Source organism: Vanessa atalanta, chromosome 13, assembly GCF_905147765.1.
Source record: "Vanessa atalanta chromosome 13, ilVanAtal1.2, whole genome shotgun sequence".
Lineage (NCBI taxonomy): Eukaryota > Metazoa > Arthropoda > Insecta > Lepidoptera > Nymphalidae > Vanessa > Vanessa atalanta.
In genome coordinates, this window is record NC_061883.1 from 4371133 (window position 1) to 4392619 (window position 21487).

General features: G+C 33.3%; 1 protein-coding gene across 2 annotated transcripts in view; it reads left to right on the forward strand.

The window, feature by feature from the left end:
* Positions 1-584: 584 nt before the first annotated feature.
* LOC125068447 (serine-enriched protein) overlaps positions 585-21487 on the forward strand; it is a 36866-nt gene continuing 15963 nt past the window's right edge. Inside the window, exon 1 of one of the 2 annotated variants that reach the window (XM_047677565.1) lies at positions 585-732. In XM_047677565.1, coding sequence (XP_047533521.1) covers positions 721-732 — 12 coding nt within the window. In that variant the 5' untranslated portion in view covers positions 585-720. Of the gene's footprint in view, positions 733-17652; positions 17866-21487 lie in introns of those variants that run through there. The other variant, XM_047677566.1, reaches the window with a different exon arrangement.

The window sequence follows — 21487 nt, forward strand, 5'->3', positions numbered from 1 at the left end:
TAAAATATTACTTATGTAAGATTCAGTTGATTTTGAGTTTTAAAAAGTATTTTATTTTAAATGTGTAATTATTTTTATTATAATTTGAAAAAAAAACAATCGTCCGATTTATTTTATATATTTGTCAATTAAATATTTATAATAGAATGTCTAGTAAATTTACTATTACTTAGTTGTTGACGTCATTCGGAGTGGCTCATATACTTGCGGGTAAATTTATATGGCCGCATGTCTCTTGCGACCACAAATACTTGTCTCATTGTAACCAAGTTCTGTACTTACAGTTGAGTTGAAATGGGACTTTGTCACGGTCATAAAAACTGCGTACCGATACTAATATTACACAGTTTGAGTTTGTTAATTTGGACGTGCTAATAAAAACATACTGAATAAAAAATGTCTCAAAAGAACTAACTTGGCTTAGTGTGTCATGATTTTTTAAATCTACTTATATAATTTTAATTGAATTAATAATATTTAAATAATAGTACTGCTTTGACTTTTAAATACTTTTTTTTTTTTTTAAATTGAAATAACATGTACGAAGTATGATTATTCCGTCTCGTGGCGTGGTGAGGCGAGCTGGTACTGCCTGGCACGGAGAAGCGCGGGACTTTTAACGGGAGAGAAAAAGATGGAGGACAAACTAGGAAGGACGGATATTTGCTGACTTTGCTGTTAAAGTTATAAATAATATATGTATCGAGTGGTTTTACTATAATGGAATTTAAGGTAATGTGAGTTGTTTTATTATAAGTGTGAGGGCTTTGTGGTAACCCTTCTGGGTAGATACCGTCCACTCATAATATATTACAAACAGTGACACTTAGTATTGCAGTGTTTCGGTTTTAGGGTGAATAGACCAGTGTAACTACAGGCACGAGGAACATAACATCTTAATTCCCAAATGTTAGTGGTGTTATGAGGAATGATCAATATTTCTTGACATACAAAACTTATGCTACAAGTCAAACGAACCTTTAGTACATTATTGTATATAACGAAGGGTAGGGTATTAATTCCTTATCAGACATATTTTTTCCAAAAATATAAGTCTCGTCGTTTTTGTTCGTATCTTTTTTAATGATCCATCAACTTTGACACTTTTCGATTCTTTTCTTTTTAACGTAATACTGACGTTGTCAGCTTGTACAATAAAAAATAAAATAAATTGTAAATAAACTTTTTGATGCTTCGACATATATACCTAGTACCTATGCTATACCCATATACATATATATTTATTCGTCAAGAGAGCTGAGATGGTTCAGTGGTTAGAACAGGTGAATCTTAACCGATGATAGCGGTTTCAAACCCAGGCAAGCACCACAGAATTTTCATGTGCTTAATTTGGGCTTATAATTCCTCTCGTGCTCGGCGGTGAGTGAAAATATCGTGAGGAAACCTGCATGTGTCTAATTTGAATGAAATTCTGCCACATATGTAGTCACCAACCCCCATTGGAGCAAGATGATGGGATATGCTCCAACTCTTCTCCTCAAAGGGAGAGGAGACCTTAGCCCAATGCTGGGAAATTTACAGACTGTTAATGTTGTGTTACCGTCAAGGTCACCGATTTACGTTATATGGTTTGCTCAAGACGTGCGTTCAGCTTACCTGTTTTAAATTCTTCTCTTGTATTTCTTCAAACATAAACTGAAATTTTCGCGTTTAAAAGTACTTTTATTCAATTCCGGCAAAGTTTGAACGAGCTAGTACGAATTTCTAAAAATATTTTGACGTGTTATTTTTATAGCTTTGTAACGCATTGCAACATCCACAATGTTACAATACGCTACTTAGTAATGAAAATGTTTAGTAAAGTACTACTACTGTAGAGGTTGTATTTGGTCTGCCCGAGGATTGCGATGATTTTATTTTATATTGCTTCCATAATATTTTATAATGTGAAGATATTCCAAATTACCCTCACGTAATTGAAACCATTTCAATAGCATTCAATTTGTAAATTATTAATTTATTTTTTGACCATAATAATTAATTATTATTTATTAAAGCTATATTTTGTACAATTCAATCAATGTATCTCTTGAATTTTATGAAGTAGACAGGACTATAAGTAAAGCACTATTTTTGAAATTTTAATTAGGTACAAATAAAAAAATCTGCGATGCGTAGCAATCTGCTACGACTCCTCGCTACCTAATGTAAAATAATAGAAGTACGCTAAAAATATTCACGCTAGTACTAATGATAGTTGAACAAAACTTATCTCAAACGGACTAATAGCTTAAAGACAATAAATGACACTCAACTATTAGTATTTATATTATAGAACCCACCACCCCAGTTCTATTAGCATTCAATTTGGATAATAAATACGATCAGCACTTAAACAAGTGTATTTCGTGCACTAAATAGGTACCCATCATGTAATACCTCTGCACTGACCACTTGAGAACGTTGTAGCTTGTATTTCTCGTCTTTTTCGTTTGCCTGATAAATTTTTATGGTTACTGTTGAGTTATGTTTATGTTACTGAGTAAAGCTACTCATTAAAGTCGTTGCGTTAACTTATATATAGCCTGTTATTTTCCTTACCATTTATCCACTTTATCCACTATTTTAGACTGACACGAAACATAAAAAAAAAAAATGTATCTTTATATATAAAGCCGCAGGCCTCTAGGTTCTGGGTTTGAACCCCAGATTAGGCCAGTAAAAAGTTATTAGGTTTTTCTATTGAAAAACTCTCAGCAGCAGCCCGGAGTCTGGAAATTGAAAGTGTGTATATTCCCGTGCCTCTGAAAGCACGAAAAGCCGTTGGTCCTGCGTCTGATCTATTTCCAGTCGTGTCGGATTCGCCGTCCAAGTGGATTCTGAGAGTGAGTAAGTAGAGAGTGCGCCCGTATTTGTGCTCAAAGTTGTGCAATATAATATGTCCTACTTTTCCTTGAGATTGGCGGCCAATCATGAGGGAGACCAGCCAACTACGATAAGATTGACTGAATTCGGTCAAGACTACATTATCATATGAAATGTATAGTTAGAAAAATTAAAAGAATGTGTATATATGTAGATACTCAGTTAAACAGATCGTCAATATGATTGGTTTATTAATATCGTAATAATATTAATAATGTTATTACAAGTGCTACAAATAAGCTTATGTCGATTATGAACATTTAAATATTCCGTCTTAAAATCATCCAGAATCACCAGCCGCTTAGTCTCAACATCTCCTACAAATGTTATCAATCGGTAAAACACAAATGTTCGTACTCGTAACTATACCAGATATAGAAATAATTTTCAAGTGTTTTAATGGGATCCCAAAATGTATTTGCTTGCGCTCGTTTTTAACTTATTACTGCTTACTTAGAACTGTGTAGTAAGCATAACAAAACACTATCTCTCTACCTACCTCTACCAAAACAAAAGAGCCTTTTTTATTTTTTCAGTGAATTATTATTAGAAAATACAGACGTGTATATCTTTCTAATTTGTCAAATATCAAACGTAAAAAGTAAATATTTGTCTATATTACGTATTTACGGAATAAGTAGATATTTGTATATTATTATGTTCATATATTTTTAGAATTGTAAAAGTACCACATTCTTAAGGACTTTTCATATATAAAATGTGACATAAGCGCAATTATAACAGAAAGAAAATTACGTGATATTAATTAAATTGATACCTTATAGCAATCCGGGATAAAGAAGCAATTTAGCTGTGGATATTTTTTTAAATTAGTATTTCCGGAAATTACCCCTACATAGAAACAAACCAATTTTATCTCTTGATAATATTCGTATAGACGACGTTGCAAAGATAACCATAAGATATATCATTGTAAATACGAGATACTGGATTTATAAAAAAATGACTCTACTTTATATATACAATGGAACTAATGAACGATTATGCACACAGTTTAGACTAAACTAAAAAATATTTAAAATGAAATATTTAAATCATAATCAAAATATACTTTATTCAAGTAATCAAAGCACTTTTGAATCGTCATTTAACAAACTATATTAAGTAGCGCTACTACCGGTTCGGAATTCAGATTCTACCGAAAAGAACCGGCAAGAAACTCAGTAGTTACTCTTTTCAATATTTTAAAATACAAAGACATGTTAGTTAAATACAATACTGCCTGAAAGTCAATAAGCTCCAAGAAACTAAGCTCCACGCATTTTTATAATCTATCTCATCATAGAAAAAAATATCGTCGTAATGACAGATATATTTTTATTTCATTTAATGATGACCTATTTCATAAAAAAAAATATCATCCACATTACGAACGTGTATTAAATTAAAAAACCTACGTATTTCGCTATACAGAAAGCGTGGACGTTTATAAAATATTCAAATAACCAAAGTAACATGAGTAGTTCTGTCCTGGATATCTGCTCCACCGCGATACGTTTAAGTGCAAATATAAAACATGTTTTAGCCTCGCAATAAAGTTTTACGATGATCCGAAACACGCATTTTTATATTTTCGAGGTAACATAAAAATCTTATTTGACCCTCTCATTCGTTACGTAAGTAACGTTTAGGAATATATTTAACATAAACTTCTAGTTTTACGAAACAAAATATATTATTTCGTAATAAATACTGACCCTTTTAGGCAGATACAACGGTGACGTGTTTAATAGAAAAGTATAAAAGTTAGTGCCGATGAGCCAGTGGTTAGAACAAGTTGATGTTAACTAAATATTACATGTGGAAATACCACTTCATTTGTATTTTTATTTAGGAGTAAATTCGTACATAATGTTTGTAATCAAATCAAATCAAATGAATATAATATAAAATTGTTATACAAAATCATATTTAAAATAGTCTCTCCTGGTTCCCACCCGACGCAAAGCTGCCCATAATGCAGGCTGCATTTCCACGCTGTACGGCAATGGACAACCTCTGCGCCAGGTAGGACCCGGAGCGACTGTCAAATCCCCTCTCTCTAAGGCGATAGCCAATCTCCCTGATTAAAGCAAGGGCATCCGACCCCCAACATCCTGAGGTCTCGAACGCTAGTGGCACAAATAAAAATCTTTTACACAAGGGGGCATATTTCTCCCGCTTTTTCGCTGCCGCACTCTCAGCAGCCGCCCCAGCCGTCCGTGTTGTATGAGCTAGGTGAGATACTGCAAAGGTATTGACACAGGTAGCATCCCACAACAAACTCCTCCCCCTTTGCCATGGGACCAGTGTCAAACCATCTGGTCTCTTGCCATCGGAGCGACAGAGACCCGGTGGTTCCAGGACGCATGGGACATTCGCCGAAACCAAGGCTCTCCGGACAATGTCGTTGAGAGCGTGGTGTCGGGGAAATCTCCCCGAGCATCGTCCGCAACTCAATGCGTGATGCCCGTTGGCACCCACCATGGACCCGCAGATGCATCGGTGTGGTTGACAAACATCGCAGCCCAGGCGGAGAGCCACAGCCACACGCAAAGAGTCACTGTCGAGAAGAGTCCCAAAGTTAGGTGAAGGCAAAGCCTGCAACCAAGCTCCAGACTCCGCCCTCGACACCGCTCTGAGTCTGGCCAGATCCACTCCACTAGCAGCACTGACAAGTCGGCCGAGCTCAGACTTGTACCCCATATCGTCCCAAGCACGCTGCCTTTCTGGAAATTCAGGAAGAGGTGCATTCGGGAAGAGCGTCTCCCACTCCGCTACTCCCTCAGCAGCAAAAGGTATGATAGTCCTGCCTCCATCGTACGATAAAATTTTAGAGACCAGACTAACAGCCCCATGCGCCGATGCGAGAAAGGCAGGCAGACACACATCCCTCACTCGTCGCACACCTAGACCCCCAAACCGTACAGGCAAAGAGGCTTGGCTCCACTGGGTATCATTCAAAGACACATTCAAGATGTTTTCCACCGTACACTTTAAGGAGCTGTCAAAGGAAGATATATCTTGAGGGAACAACCAGACAGGAGACGTCCTTAAAAGATAGGTAATCTGTGGTACCGCAAAACACATTCTCAGCAGAACCAAGGCTACATGCGCAGAGATCTTAGTGAGACGGTTCTGAGCAAGTAAAAGAAGACGTCTCCCGACTTCAATAGCCTCGGGAACTGCTTCCGGAAAAATAGGTGAACCCAGAAGATTAAAGGTATCACGAGACAGCTCCTTTAGGCCAGGTAGAATGGAAGAGAAAAGAGAGAATTTATTAAACGGGCTGGCTCCACATTGAAAAAACTCGCACTTATCTGAGTTAATCTCCAACCCTAAGTCTTTAAAGAGGGGAATCAAAGTAAGGATATCTTGCCTCACGTCTTCTGGCTTTCCCCCAATAGTACCATCATCTAGGTACCATATATTAAGCGGAGATTTTAAAGACAAGATTGCCTTGTGGATTGCCAGGCTGAAAATAAGTGGTCCAAGCGGATCCCCCTGCTGTGCACCAACTTGGGAGAGTATAAGGGAATTCTCGTAGAAGAGCTTAGAAGGGAACTGATAAACCTGTTGAAGAAATGGATAAAGAGAAGGAATATTTCTACTGACTTCATTCAGGAGTACGTCCCTTTCCACTGAGTTGAACGCGTTCTTAAGATCTAATTTTATCACTACACAATCTGCGTTCCCTGGCTCTGTTACAAATGCACGTGTTGCGTGTATTGCTCCCTCACATCCCATTTGGGTTCCGAACCCCAACTGGTGTGGCTGAAGGTATTTGGCCATATCCTCTCTAATAGCGCGACACCCTAGCTTTGCCACTAAACGACGGAAGATGCTCCCCACTGCAATTGGTCTAATGCCCCCATCTTTTTTTGATAGCGCGCACAGACTCGCCCCGTACATATATGGACAAATTTCCGGATTTAATTTCCCACTAAGAAGGAAGTTACACAAATCAACCAAAGATTCAAGCAAACGTTGCCCGTTGTCCCCTGCAGAATTCGTGATCAGTTCTTTTAAATGAACTGGACGAATACCATCCAAACCGCCCGCTGAACCATTATGAAAACTGCCCAGAGCCTGGACTACGTCTTCCTTTTTGACTTTTAAGATTTGAATGGATCGATCCGGCGCCAGAGGAAAAGCTACTGGACGCGATGGGGAGGGATGTTTGGACGTCAAGGAAGCTAGAGTTTCGGGACCAGGCGGTGCAATTGTATCATCAGACATTAACAAGCGCACTGCCCCTCTCAAGTCACCCTCAAACACTTTTGACTCGATCGCCTTTTGGACTGAAGACGCTCTATAGGACACATCTCCATCGACATAATCGGGTGCGCCACGGGATGTTATGTTGGCCTTCACTTTGGACGTAAGGTTACCCGAGCCGTGCAGAAGTGGTAATTTAAGCGCAGTATAAGAAAATGTAAGCAGTGTACACCAATCTGTTGTTCCATTGGTCTCAATACACCTTCTTACAATGTCGCACAATCTACCGGCTGCTAGGTTCCTCACTCCCTTAGGAATATGCTTTAGCACCCTTACAGATCTCCTGAGTGTCGCTAGACTATCAAGGACATTAATAGGAGTCTGTGAACCTAGAGATGGTGCACTTATACTGTTTTCGTCGGGTTGAAGTGACTGCCGCGCGAGAGCGGAGCCGGCAGGGAAACGAGCCACATCCTTATGTTTGTGCCCAATATGTATTTTAAGCCCATGAGAATTAAAAGTTCGCGCCGAGCTGGGGCAATGAGGACACGTTAACCTTAGAAAGGGGGAACTCATGTTTTAAAAATATATACACAATAATCATAATGGAATTCGTCTACGATCAAATTATTTCAGAACACAAATAATAACATTGCCATTTAACCTATTTATAATTGTAAAATAAATAAACATATATAATTAATCGTGACTAAAGTCCTAAAAAAATTATATAAAATTCAAAAATTAAGTAATAAACTCAACAAAATTAAATTACATTTGTATTTAAAATTGATTGGAAGGGATATTTTTCATCACCCGTTTCAAACTTATGAGTAGGATGAAAAATTTTCGCATGCATTTACACCAATTCGCATTACTACATTTAATTACATTACCACCATTTCCTTTGTGCACTCATCAAATATACTACCGCTAAACAGCAGTACTCAGTATTGTTGTGTTCCGGTTTGAAGGGTGAGTGAGCCAGTGTACCTACAGGCACAAGGGACGTAATATCTTAGTGCCCAAGGTTGGTGACGCATCGGTGATGTAAGGAATGGTTTATATTTCTTACAACGCCATTGTCTATGGGCGGTGGTGATCACTTACCATCAGGTGTTCCATTTGCACGTCCGCCTACCGATACCTTAAAAAAAGTTAAAGCGTGGTGAAATAAGCTTCAAGCCTTCTCCTCAAAGCGAGAGGTGATAGCAGTGGGATATTTGCAGGATACACTTATAATAGCTTGCTTAATATAAATTTGTCAAAATATAAAGTCATACTTTTACATGTTAGATATCAAAACAGTTTATTTTAATGCCGGTTAGTTTCACATTTCGTCTCCATATCACAAATGTTAAAGATCTTTTATAACAATACCTGAAACTTACCTGCGTTATTTAGCTGGTGTCGAAATAAAGTCTACGTTGATACGTTGACGCGTGCCCTCATGAATAATATTTTCAGTCAAAGGTTTGTCTTGAGAAAACCGTTTAATTTTGAGGAGTTTTACGATGTCCTTATTATTATTTTAATTTTTAATTAATTTAGGATATTGTTAGACATACAAAGGCAAAGATTATAATTTTTCATCCGCTTAATTTCGTATCTGTAGTGCTATTCTATAAGATCTATTTAACTTTTGTAAAAGTATCTCACGCGTGAAATGTTAAAAAACGGACATTTGCTGTTTTAATGCAGGTTAAATATTATAAATATTATTAGTTATTAGTAAATGTCGTACTTATCACTGTTTTTTTATGATCATCTTCCGCGGTGAGATACGAGTTTGTTCTAATAGAATACAGTACTCATTTAATAAAGAAGGTACTATGTAGAAAATATTTTTAAAAATCGATTAAACATAAAAACCCTTTTTGTAAAGGAAAATAAAGATCCCACGGGAGAAGTCAAAAAAACTATATCATACTTGACAAATATGGCCAACGTTCCATTATTCAAATGTAAAACAGAGATGGTTATATTTTTAAGACTTTCTTTTCATATAGTATAGCATATAAAACATTCGTCACGTCTCTACTATCTCTGTCTGTCACGTGGTTGATAGGATAATGGGGAAGCGCTCCGGAATTTTAAGTGACCCTTCACTTTATTACGAACGATGAAAAAATACGTATAATATTAAATTTATATTGTCAATTGAGTTGGGTTAGGGAATGAGAATAATTATTGTTTTCATAATAGGTTTTCAGGGGGATCGCAATATGTTTGACTCTTTAAACCCATGGTTTTACCCAAGTGGAATTCGGAAAAATGATTTTATATTGTTGTTATACAATAATATACCTAATATATATCAGGAGACAACGGTTAGTTTAGTCCGGAGACTGTTGGAATGCACTAATGGCAACGATCCCACGGCACGTACTTCTATGATTTCCGAATTCGTAGTACGTGTTAATTATTACATTTTGAAGTATCTTTAACATACATAAGTATATCATGCTGTTACACTCTACTTGAATCGATTCCCAAATAAATCAATGTTAAAAACTTACTTCTATAACACGAAGATATCTAGAAGATATATAGAAGGTAACCGGTAGTTAGAACATTATGACGATAATTATGAAGAATTATAGAATAGAAGAGTGTCAAATTAAAACAGTTTTACATTATAAAAGCAATTATGAAAATATGTGCTGAATTAAACTTTCGTTCACGGTTGGCTTAGCTTTGTGCAAGCCTGGGCACCCATCAGTTATTCTACCGTAAAACAGAAATACTTAGTCACGTTGTGCTCTGGTTTGAAGAGGCAGTAAACCAGTGTAATTAGGTGCACAAAAGAGATTATTTAGTTCCCAAGGTCAGTGGCGTATTGGCGATTTAAGTAAAGTTTAATATTCGTTACAGCGCTAATCTCCACCAGGTGGCCCATTTACCAGTCCTACCTACGCTATAACAAAAATATACTTTAGTAAATATATGAATAAATTTGTTTAAATCTATATATTCTGATAGTATAAGTCTTTCACGGTATGTTGTGTGCCTAATTTTTCTTTACATAAATTACACAAAATCACACGCACGAGTACGCTAGCATGGACGAAGGCACAATCATAGGAAATATTATTATATTTTTTATGTATCCTACATAACAAGTTCACATTGATCTTTTTAGCTGCGAAACAGATTTTAATACGGTTTTTATCAATAAACAGAGTGGTTCAAGATTGTATTTACAAGAAAATGCATATTAATTATCAAGAATATTTCTTTTTATGTTTGTTCTTTAATCTAATAGATGTATATTATACCCTTATTATAACAGTGTGATGCTGTTTATTAATCGTCTATCATTGTTCTTAATGCCACAACTAGGAGTGTACGAATTAAGTATAAAGCAATTGGTATTTCCACGATGAAATCAAGGGAACGCTCAACGACGCCCTCATCGCATATCGGGGATTTAAACAAAGTGCCATAATCGTGCAATTTTGCAGTTTAATGGCACTCAATACGTGCGCTGCGACGGAACTCGCTGAGATAATGGCTGTATGAAGTGATATTGCTCACGCTGTTGCTGAATAAATAAGTTTGATACTTTAAAATATTAGAAAGTACCTAATTAAATTATGACTTATGTACATTGCTCATAAATTACTCGAGGAAAGGGCTTATGTTGTATTATTATATTTAAGCAATTATTCGTTTTACTTACCAGTAGTTGAAGTATCAGCGAGCCGTAATTCAGGAGCTAGCATCGACTTGCTGTCAAAGCTACGTAACGCATAGTATTATTTTTTTAATAAAAGTATTTGTTATCTTTTAAAACTACAAGCGCTTATTTAAAATCCATATCTAATAAAGCTACGATAAGTAGATGAGAAGTACCCGGGAATACCTCTCGACTTCGTCGTGCTATCGTATTCATGTTTATAAATTTTCATCAAAATTACTTCCGCATAAAGTCCTGTCAATACGCAATTCCTATCAAATCAAATCAAATTCTAATAACATAATTTACTTGATACTTACCTACCCAGACTGGTTCGTACCAAGCCGGTAGGCACCACCTTCTCATAAGGTATTCTACCGCCGAACAACAATATAGTATGAAAATTAAGGAGAGAGAGGTACGAGGGACATATTTTTATATATATAGTAGCTTATTAGGGTCATATAAGGAATGTTTTATATTTCTCACGACATCAATGTCAATCAATGGGTGGTGATGACCACTTTACATTGATGGTCATTGGCTAGTCTTTATTCCGATTATATAAAAAAAAACGTTGAGTCTAAAAAAGATAGTCATCTATTTTCGTCCACGTGTGCACGTCATGGTGATCACTGGAAGGTTTTTAATTGGGTACAATTAAAAGGCTATAATTACACACAGAATTACCACACCCCCTACACACACACCTACTTGTCTATATATGAACGAGCGAGGAACACAACGCTGTTTTAAATTTAGCTATACATTTTTTATTGGAATATATTTATTATATAAAAGAAAGCTAAATTTATAGGAATAAAAGCTATACAGACTTATCTGTGCCGGTTAAGTGAGTATAAATATTAAAGATGATCCTATAATTTAAAAAATAAATTTACAGCCTCCATTCCTTTTGCGATTCTACCGGTTTAAAGCGTATTCATAAATTCAGTAAGCGTTGAATTCAGTCGACTTCAGTTCCACACCTGAAGAAAGGCTGAATTTTCTTACTCCATCTATGTCTTGGCACTAAATGTATTTTGTAATAAATGTGAATGTGGTATGCGTTTGTTGTGTTACGTATAAAGTCTTAAATACGTTATTTTTATAAAATACTATTTATTATAAATTTCTCCTGTTCTAATTCAAGATGGAGGTAGATGTCAAAGAAATTACATCTGGCTCAGTACAGAGATGTCTGCGTTTTCATAGTACGTTAAAACTGCAATCCGATACTACGCGAGGTGTCCAGGTACAGATTTATTAGTAAAGTGCTTTCCAATGCACGGAAGTGTAACATTGCTAACTTCCTAACTTCAGACTTAAAACTTAACACTTTATTAGTTCGACCCGGAATTTGAACTCAACCTCTCAAAACATTGACGTCTGCATACTTATTAACTAGACATTAGACCAACAATGTATACATCAATGTATAGTCATCCATTCCTATTAAAATACAAAAATATATTTAATCAAAAATCATACACTTTAATCTTCGCTTTCAAGGTGTGCTACTGTTACGTGACAACGTAAAACGTATGGTGAAAGCCTTTTATCAGTTTTAGATAAGCTGAAGAGCACATAAATATTGGAAATTACCAGTGTAAAAATCATTAATCATTCCATATAACAACAATCTACCATACTTCTACCGTACCATGCAACTAAGATGTTATTTCCCTTCAATTATACTGGCTCACTCACATTTTAAACCAATACATAGTAATACTTTAAAAGAGAGAACAACATAAAGAGCATAAATTCAACAATTAACAAAACATAAATAAAAAAAAATACCTTGAAAAGTAGTCTAAACTTAACCAGTTTTCAGAATTTTAAAGTTTTGACCTATTTCTCTATAGTACTACAACATGTTTTTGGTTAGAACAATAGGTGTCGTTGCGGGTCTAAATGCAGGCCATTAAGAGGGAAATAATTTCTGAGTCCTGGCCCGAGTTGCAAGCATTGTTGTTAGAACTGATTAATTATATTCATGTATGTAAGCTATTTGCATTTACTATGTAAGTGAGATTCTCTCGCTGGATTAGGTTTCACATATGAATATTCAGTTGTAAAAAATTGTGTTACAGATCTCACACGAATATTTCGTATTTAGAAAACATAATTCTATTTTCTGAGCTTATAATTACTTTTATTTTTATCGTCAAACTCATAATTTTCTTAACGCTACCGGTGCAATATAATTATGGATGTTAACCTTGCAATTTAAGTTATACTTTTTTTTTTAATATTATCGTATTTTAATAAATATTTAGTAAGGTATTTTTGCTTTATTTTGTTTGTCGTTCACGTTGTAAAGTCACTTATCACTTGGAATAATTTAATGAGTATTTAATCAATATGTCGGCGCTGCGCCTGCTCTAAATTAAACGTCATCAAAACTCGTCAAAATTAGTCGACATATTTTTTATTTTATTGTTAGAAGTGATTTTCACACTATTATAGATTAAACAGTAAAGTTAAATTTTGATCTAAATGTTTTTATTACAGTGATTATATTTTATTGAATTGAACTTCTGGAGCAGTTTCTGTCATTGTTCGTCTTCATTTGCATCATTGTCTGATCTCCCAGGATTAACGTTCTTTCCAAGGCATGGAAATGTAATTCTACCAAATTTCCAACTGGGGGTGATTATGAGATTTATTTTACGGAAATACCCAAGAACTCTCTAGCTTTACCCAGAATTTATAATCCACAAGACCAATGAGGCAGATTTAACAAGGCGAGATCTCATGTTTACCTATCTTTATTTCGTTTTGATATTGTGAATATTTAGTAAAAATGTGGTTGATAAAAATGTAGTCTATATCCTTCCCTGGAGTTAAAGCTTCATAACAAATTTCTTCTAATCATGTTCAGTGGTTTGGCCGTGTACAGACAGTAAAAGACACTTTTGCATTTATAGAGATTATAGGAAGTATTATAGTAAGCATTTTTAGGATTATATTAGTAGAGATTATAGGAAGATAGCAAATTCAATAACACAAGAACACGGTCAATGTCCGGCCACATCACAAAGGCTTTCGAAATCGTCAATCTAGATTACGAGTGTTGGTAATTAATCTTATTTTGGCCGATAATCCGTCTCACAGGAGCACAGGCATCGTTATGTATTCACCGCCAACCCGGATTTATCTTCTAGCATGTAGAATACGGCTATAATTATAGAACGTGGAACATATATTTAGAAAATAACGTTACTTTATAATTAAAAATTAGTTCAGATTTTGAGGCAATCTCTGTGTTCCAAATTTAAATAAAATCATCGAAATCGAAGCCAAATATTTAGTCATCTAGTAATATCTTTAATTATATTTTTGGAATTCTTAATAGTAGTTTATCTTATGATAAGTAAAATTTAACGATGAGTTACAGCAGTTATAACGTCACTTTCTCATTTATAATGTTGGTTAATAAATGGACTTTTGTCCATAACGTAAACGTAAAATAAAAATCTGTAACTATCTTTGATTTTTGGAGAAACCCGGTGCTTACTCCACCACGCAGAATAAATTCGAGTTTGTAGAAAAATTAAACAAAAAAACACGTGGCAGATTTTCATCTGACAGGTCATGGAAGTTGCCGTTGCCGTGCACGAGACGAAATTATAAAAACAACAAATAAGTATTCAAATATCATGCTTGCAAAAATTAGAACTTCGGATTAGACCTACGTGTTTATCCAACAATAATAAAAAAATATATAAGAAAACTTATACTTTATTCAAATATACAAATAAAAGGATTGTCTTATTGAATGAATGCTCCCCTATAATACGGGCTTCGTTCACAATTCAAACAACTCATCAGGCAGTCTAAACATAAGTTCTTCCGTTGAAATCAGAGATGGTACAGAAGTACGAGATTTCGGGAGCGGAGTTTCTCGTTGAATTTATTATTAATGTGTTTTAACTACCTATGTTTGTTTAAATAACCTCGTTGGTCTGCAGATCCCACGGTTCGGGGTTGATAGAAAGTCTAGCAAGTGAAAAAGATATTGGGTATTTCTGTAGTGAAATTTTGTGATCGGCATTTAGAAGATTCAAGTGTTTGGAGATATGTTTCGGAAATCACAAATACATTGTTCCTATGCCTGAACTCTTTCTAATCCTATTAATTTGCTGTCAAATCGGATAATAAGAGTAAAAAATATAAAAATTGCACTTGTGTTTACGCACACACAAGTTGACTATAAAATGTCTCGCGTAAGAACGGTTGTCATAAAAAAAAATATAGGTACCCTCATAGGTACTCACATTATTTATTACTCACATAGTTTTTTCATTCCATATACATATCTAAATATAAGTTCTAAGGATATCTTTCGAAAATAGATCGATCTATCTTTAATAAAGAATCAGTAATCGCTTTATAATATGTCAAAAGAACTGTTCAATTAAGCGTGAAATGGGGTCGCGTCATGTCAGCCGGTGAGGCGTTCCGAACCCGAAGTCTATAGGATTAATAACTGCCAAATAGATCTCTTATAATGACATGAAAATATCCGAGTTGATATCGAATGGATTTATCGATATCAAGGAGTAGATAGGTTTTAACGGGGCTTCTTGATCGATTATATTTATTTTTCCTTATTTCTTATTATATAGTGCCAATAACGCAATTTTAATGCCATGGAATGAACGCGAAATTATGAAATTTAGTTTAATTAGAAGCAATTAAAAAAATGTACAATTTCCACGCTGTATGTAATCCCTTTTATATTTTCCGTCTAAGGTTTAACCTTTCTTTTTTTTTTCGTCGGACGTTTTGTTAAAATTGCATCTGTCATGATTACTAGCTGACTGGGACTTGGGAGCTCCGCGCCTCATAACGTTGAATCTGCGAGGATGAACAACGTCTATGCCTTCACACTTTTACCATTTCTTATTCTCCTATAAAGCTGCAAACACACTACATCATCTCAAGCGCGTTATTACAGATTAATAAAATATATTACAGTGTTCACAAATTAAATCGAACGTCGCTACTAAAATAGTTATATTGCTTAATTTTAATCGTTTTACATACCTTTTTTTCATCATTGAAGAGTGAAGGAAGGGCTGAGACGGCCCAGTGGTTAGAACGCGTACATCTTAACCGACGATAGTGAGTTCAAATACAGGCACCACAGAATTATCATGTCATTTCATGATTGGCGGTCAAGGAAAACATCACAAGGAAACCTGCTTGTGTCTAATTTCAATGAAATTCTGCCACATGTGCATCACCCCAACAACATTGGAGCAGCGTAGTCGAATAAGTTCCAAGGCCTCTTTTTCCCTGCTCACAGGGAGAGGAAGCCTTATCCTAGCAGTTCACTTAACAGAGTGACATTTACAGGCTTTACTTACTTTCAGGAATGAGTAGAGTTTATATCTTGAAGTTTTGCAAGTCAGACAGTGACAGAGTGGTTAGAAAATCTTTGAGTCCTCAAACTCAAACCGGTATTTTGTTCCTGAGTTTAATAGGTTTTCAGCAACCACAGATGATAACAATTACATTAGTTGCAATTGAATTTTCAATATAATGAATTAAATAAAAATATTAAAACCATAATTTAATAATTCAGGTTTCTTGAGCTGTCCTATTAAATCGTTTCTTCGAGAAATTTTAAGCTAGGTAATATATATATTCCATCATGACGTAAAAATATAATTCTAAAAGTACTTATGTATATCAAAGTCATGCCCTACATTACACCACTAATCGTATGGGATTCCGTTGATGCCTTTAATTAATAGTCCACGTGTCCCTCACTGATCTTCTGAGACGATGGTATTACGTCAAAGGACTTTGTCTTATAAATTACTACTCAAAATTAATGAATATATTTGAACCATTACGTACACAAAGCTATTTATTATTCACTCAAATTCAAAAGTTTATACAATTATAGAGAGATTGTTTTTAAATGGAAGGTTTTATAATTTTTATTTATAGCACGTTTATAGATGTAATCACATTATTATAATAATCATTCAATAAAAGATAACGATATTATTTAGTTCAGTTCTAATCGTCAACAGTATTAATTTCATTTTTTTTAATCAAACTAGTTCTGAAATACATTCATTATATTTGATCATAGTTTTCAGGTTTTGGTACACTGCCATCTATTGGGAGTTTGCTGTACTACATTCGAACGAATACTTGAGAGAATATTTTATGACAATATAATGTTGATAAGCCAACAGTTCCCGAGTTGACAGATAGATGTCATTTATTTAGAAAAAATATTACTGAAATTGACATAAAAAAGGTCATACCTATATACTATTATTATGTTCAACAGAGTTAATAGTTTTAAAACGGCGTCAATTTTATAACGCTTTAAAACGACTACAATCATTAAAAATATGATTTAAAAAGTTATTAACAACAAATTTTAATGAATTATTAACATTTTTCTTTTATAAAAAAAAATTACCTACATAATAAATTTAGTTTAATTTTAACAGTTTTAATTACATGTTTTTTTATTATACTTTAGTCAAAATGTATATTAATGTATAACTTAAGTTAATTAAAAATGTATTATAACTTAAAAACTATTCATACGGTATAAATAATTGTTATTCTATTTATTTATAAAATATTCTACTTTGATAGTCGCATGCAATTACCAATGCTATTCATAATTCCACGCATTTATGTTCAACCCAGTTGATTCTGAATCAAACACATTTCCCTGCCTCATTCATGAAAATTGCCTTCACCCATTGAAACTCGCGACCTCATGTCGCCTTGTCATATCGATGGCGTCTTCGCGCATGCGTGGTACGCATGCGTTCCGCCATTTCTGTGTACAATGTGGAGTATAATCGCATAGATAGAATCTGTCAAGCCTTAATAATAAGCTTCTGTTGTTTTAGATGAATTAAATTGCATTTAATAAATAGTAATATTTAGCTAGAACAGTGTAATACATACAATCCGTTTATAGAAATATAGCTTTTTTTTTCTTGTTAAGTAACTTATTTTATCGTCAATGAAGTATTCTATTAGGGTGTGAAATCTGAGTGACTAGAGAAGATTTAAGAGGCCAATATCAACAGGTAGGTATTTGTGTTTACTTTTAGTTAGGAAAAAAGGTTGGAAGGCAATTGGTTAACGTGGGAGTTACTCCAGACGATACGCGTGGGTGGAGTATTTTAACATCGTAGACAGTGCATCAATAAATAAAGAAGTTGGAGGGAGATTATTACATTACTAGGTCACGGCCACAAGAAGGCATGTCTAAATTAGATAGCTTTTTTTTTAAAAAAAGACAAATTGTCTTTAAAATTTTATATGATGGATATTACTTAAAAAATATTTTTACGACTTCAAATAACACCGCTACTGGTACAGTAGGTACATATAAAAATAAATTAAACGAGTACAGAAAATAACTTTTTTTTATCTCAAATAATTTGTATTATAAAAGCACAAACAACAAAAGTATGTAAATTATATTTAAAACAATCAATTGATATGCAAATATTTCATCACAAAAGCAAACGTAAACTTTTATATTCAATAAGGGTTGTTCACACAAAATCGATATTGGCAATTAAGTCTTGCTTTTGGGTCGGTGCTCCTGTCCTACATACGACGGTGGAAATTAACTGGATGTGGCGTTCAGTGTTCTCGATACTATCAGAAAATTGAATCCTTGTTCATGTAACTGTGAATATTAACAGAAGGTTGAACAGAGTATTGTTTTTTCATATAAATTATGTTATTTTATCTTGTCTGAATAAATCATGATTCATTGTTTCTTTATGATTTGTTTTTAAATAAGTTTTTGTTTAATATAAATAAATATGTTTGAAAAATATTAATATATATTAAATATATTGAGCATTGATTTGATACACGCATCAAACAATGTCTAATAGTAGTGAAATTGACTAATTTCAATGCGAAAATACCTATCAAGAAGTGTTATAAGTGATACATGAACTCTCCAAATAGTATCTGTACAGATGATTCATTCTTCTTCAGGACATTTTTTATTTGAAATTTCAAAACAATTAGTGCTTTATACATGAACACTTTTGAATCTTCATATTAGAAGACTTCGTTAAGTATAAAACTTGCGAGTTTAGACAGAAGGTCAGGAAGTAAGTAGCTCCCCTTTTTAAATCAATCATTTTAATTATAATATCAAATAATTAAAAAATAATCTTAAAGTAATAAAAGTTGCCGAAATTCGACCGTAATTCATTGCTACTAAAAATTATATATCAGGGTTCACGGATTTATATCACGATATATATCAATTGATTTTTTTTCTATCTTCTGAACAACACTCATAGATTTATGCTTAAGCCCTGACTCCGAATGATTACTTTTATTATTTTGATTACAAATTAATATTAAAATAAAATTAGTTGATTTATCTCACAAACAAATGAAGATATAATAATAAAAGGTACTTGTTTTTTAAGTGTTCATTATAAATTTCTTTCTCAAATAGATAGACACTAATTCCTTTGTTACTTCTTTTTTACTAAAAAATGTGGTATTTCGACACTTGTATTAATTTATAAATTCCTTTCACAATTTTAAGTGTTTCCAAAATGAAATTCGCTTCGTTTTCTTGGCCTGGATATATATCAGATATATATCGGATATATATAAAAAAATCGGATTTTTGATATTTATTATAAAAATCGGATTTTTTCGAACCCTGATATATATATTAATTTCATAAACTTATATAATTTCTTAATTTATTTTTTGCGTTTTAATTTTTGGGTTATTCGAGAAATACGAGAGATAAGAAAATATATATTTTAGCTTGGCGAAACCCGGCCGAAAACTGAAAAATTATTACGAAAATATCAAAAAACGGGTTTTATTATTGACTAGACTATTATTTGACAGTATGACCGTTGCCAATGTTTTATATTTCATTCATATAATGAATATGTAACACGTAATATATATTATGTTTAAATTTTTGCTCTCTCACACTAATCCGTGAGCAGAAAATGCTTAATATTGTAAATAACTTTGTATATAATTTTCCCTTCAAATATTTTAATAGTACAATAATAATTACAATAATTATATTACAATTATTATAGTACAATAATAATTATTTTATAAACTGCAACTATATAACAATTCAATGATTAAATTTATTTAGATTTGCAAAAGAGTCCAAATATTTTAAGAAAGTTTTTGTAATAATAATGATTATTCATTTTGAATAAAAATATAGTTCAAAAATATATTTGTTATATTTTAATTAGAATTGGTATCAAAGCTATGCATTGATAAGGTTTATTTTTAAGTTCGAAGTTTTATGCGAAGTTAGTTGTTGCGCAAGGAGTTCAAATATTATTTTTTTGTGTAGCGATCTTTAATTAAGTTTGTTAGAGATAAGTTATAATTAAGGCATTTGATTTTATTTATTTCAAGGATTAAAACGCGAGATAATTCATAGATACTATATAACATTTTACTAATTTCAATGAAGTCTTTTATTTTATAATAACGATATGACGTATTAAGATTGTATAGGTTAAGTTCAATGAACTTAGTTTCATACTCCAAGACTTGATTACCAATATAACAAAATTTAAGTAAGTAAAGTAAGAATAAATTCGAAACTTGGCTTTGAATACGATTGTACCATTTAGGCGATATTGACAATAATAGGTAATAATAACATTTTAAGGACATAAGAATGAAAATAGCGTGCCATTATATGTCGGCTTTCAACGTTTTACGAGTTAGGTACGAAGTGAGTTCTTACAAGATAGCACTAAACATATGTCTAGTTTAATAATGGTTGAGCCGTAGACGCATCTAGGCTCTGACGATTCTAGGCTCTAATACAGACTGTGTTGAGATGTCCTTAATTTATGTTTTAATTCACTTAATGTTCTGTGGTGAATTAAATTCTGCCAGGAAGTTTGACTTTTACCTTTGCCAATTATAAACGGTTTTTTTATTGCCAAGTCAAAATATTGACGCTAGAAGTAGGAATTAAAGTAGCGCATCGTGTCATTGAGTATTCCAGACTAGTCATCAAACTTAGAGACAGAATTCCCACGATAAAGAGGAAATTAAAGTGGAAATCCTTTATTGTTCTTCAAGTTACGTGACACACGCACATGCTTAAAACAAATTGCGTATAGACGAGATTGATAAAACAAAAGTAGATATAGGAAATGTCTAAAAAGAGAAACATTCGAAAATTGTTTCGTAGTTTCTTCTTTGCTAAATAAAAACACACACACTAAGCTTAAAAATAACATACATAATTGTGGTAGTGCTATGTCATTTAAATACATTAATTCAAGAAAAACCTTATACTTTTTAAAATAATGACTTCCCTTATCTTGAGTGTTGTCATTTCATTACGTAGGTTCCTCTCATAAGAAGAATATTTACATTGAGGTTTTAAGGGTTGTATGTCAAAAAATGTTATAGCATAACATTCACTTACATATAAATATGTAAGTTATATTCTTTATATTACATAACAATTTTGTCTTAGTTCTAAAACGTTCGATTTATTTCGAATTTAAAAAAAAATGTGAAATAACATTTCAAACTATTTATACTTATAAATAATTCTAAAATTAAATTAAATAAAACTTCAATAATATATAGTTTTATGAATAAATCTCAAAGCAACTTATATGTTACTACATACAAATGAAAATAAATCGCTTGGGC